Below are 943 nucleotides of genomic sequence, written 5' to 3' on the forward strand. Positions count from 1 at the left end.
GTCGCAGATGGTAGTAAGACATACACACACACACACACACACACACGTGCAGATGGTAGTGTAACACACACACACACCCGTGCAGATGGTAGTATCGCTCATCCCCTGTGTACGTCACGTAATGTCCCCCCTCAATCCCTAACGTCAGCACACTCCCCTGGTCCACATTGGCCCGTTGCCATGACTCATAGGTACCCACAGTGTCAAAGATCACATCGAAGGGATCGGCGATATACTCCTCCAGCTGCCACCAGTCTTCGCAACGGTAGTCAATGACTCTGTCGACGGACAGACCACATGAGCCGTCAGTTGCTATGGCAACGCAGATTGGGGTGTGGTCAGGCTGTCGAGGTGGTATTGGTATACGTTGGCATGTAGATACGGGCGCGGGTGTCTGAAACGTTGGTATGCATGCACATGCAGATACTATACAAGAGGCATTTACACACATGTATAGTAGGATAGTAATACCAAACATAAGACATGTGCACACGTATATAGCAAGATAGTGTGATACCAAACATAAGACGTATGCACACGTGTATAGTAAGATAGTGTGATACCAAGCATAAGATATGTGCACACGTGCATAGTAAGATAGTGATACCAAACATACGACATGTGCACAAGTGTATAGTAAGATAGTGTGATACCAAGTATAAGACATGTACACACGTGTACAGTAAGATAGTGTGATACCAAACATAAGATATGTGCACAAGTGTATAGTAAGATAGTGTGATACCAAGCATAAGGCATGTACACACGTGTATAGTAAGATAGTGTGATATCAAGCATAAGACATGTGCACACGTGTATAGTACGATAGTGATACCAAACATAAGACATGTGCACACGTGTATAGTAAGATAGTGTGATACCAAGCATAAAGCATGTGCACACGTGTATAGTAATATAGTGATACCAAACATAAGACATTTGC

The 943-nt window shown here is 44.0% G+C and overlaps 1 protein-coding gene across 1 annotated transcript; it reads right to left on the reverse strand.

Annotated features, from left to right (window-relative positions):
* Nucleotides 1-77: 77 nt before the first annotated feature.
* On the reverse strand, nucleotides 78-451 carry SARC_17332 (hypothetical protein; the record flags this gene model as incomplete). The annotated part of the gene is made up of 1 exon (XM_014288571.1): nucleotides 78-451. A coding segment is annotated over one exon (374 nt), but the record flags the coding sequence as incomplete, so codon positions are not given.
* Between the last annotated feature and the right edge of the window lie 492 nt (nucleotides 452-943).

The sequence above is a fragment of the Sphaeroforma arctica genome (genome assembly GCF_001186125.1).
Source record: "Sphaeroforma arctica JP610 unplaced genomic scaffold supercont1.10412, whole genome shotgun sequence".
Classification (NCBI taxonomy): Eukaryota; class Ichthyosporea; order Ichthyophonida; genus Sphaeroforma; species Sphaeroforma arctica.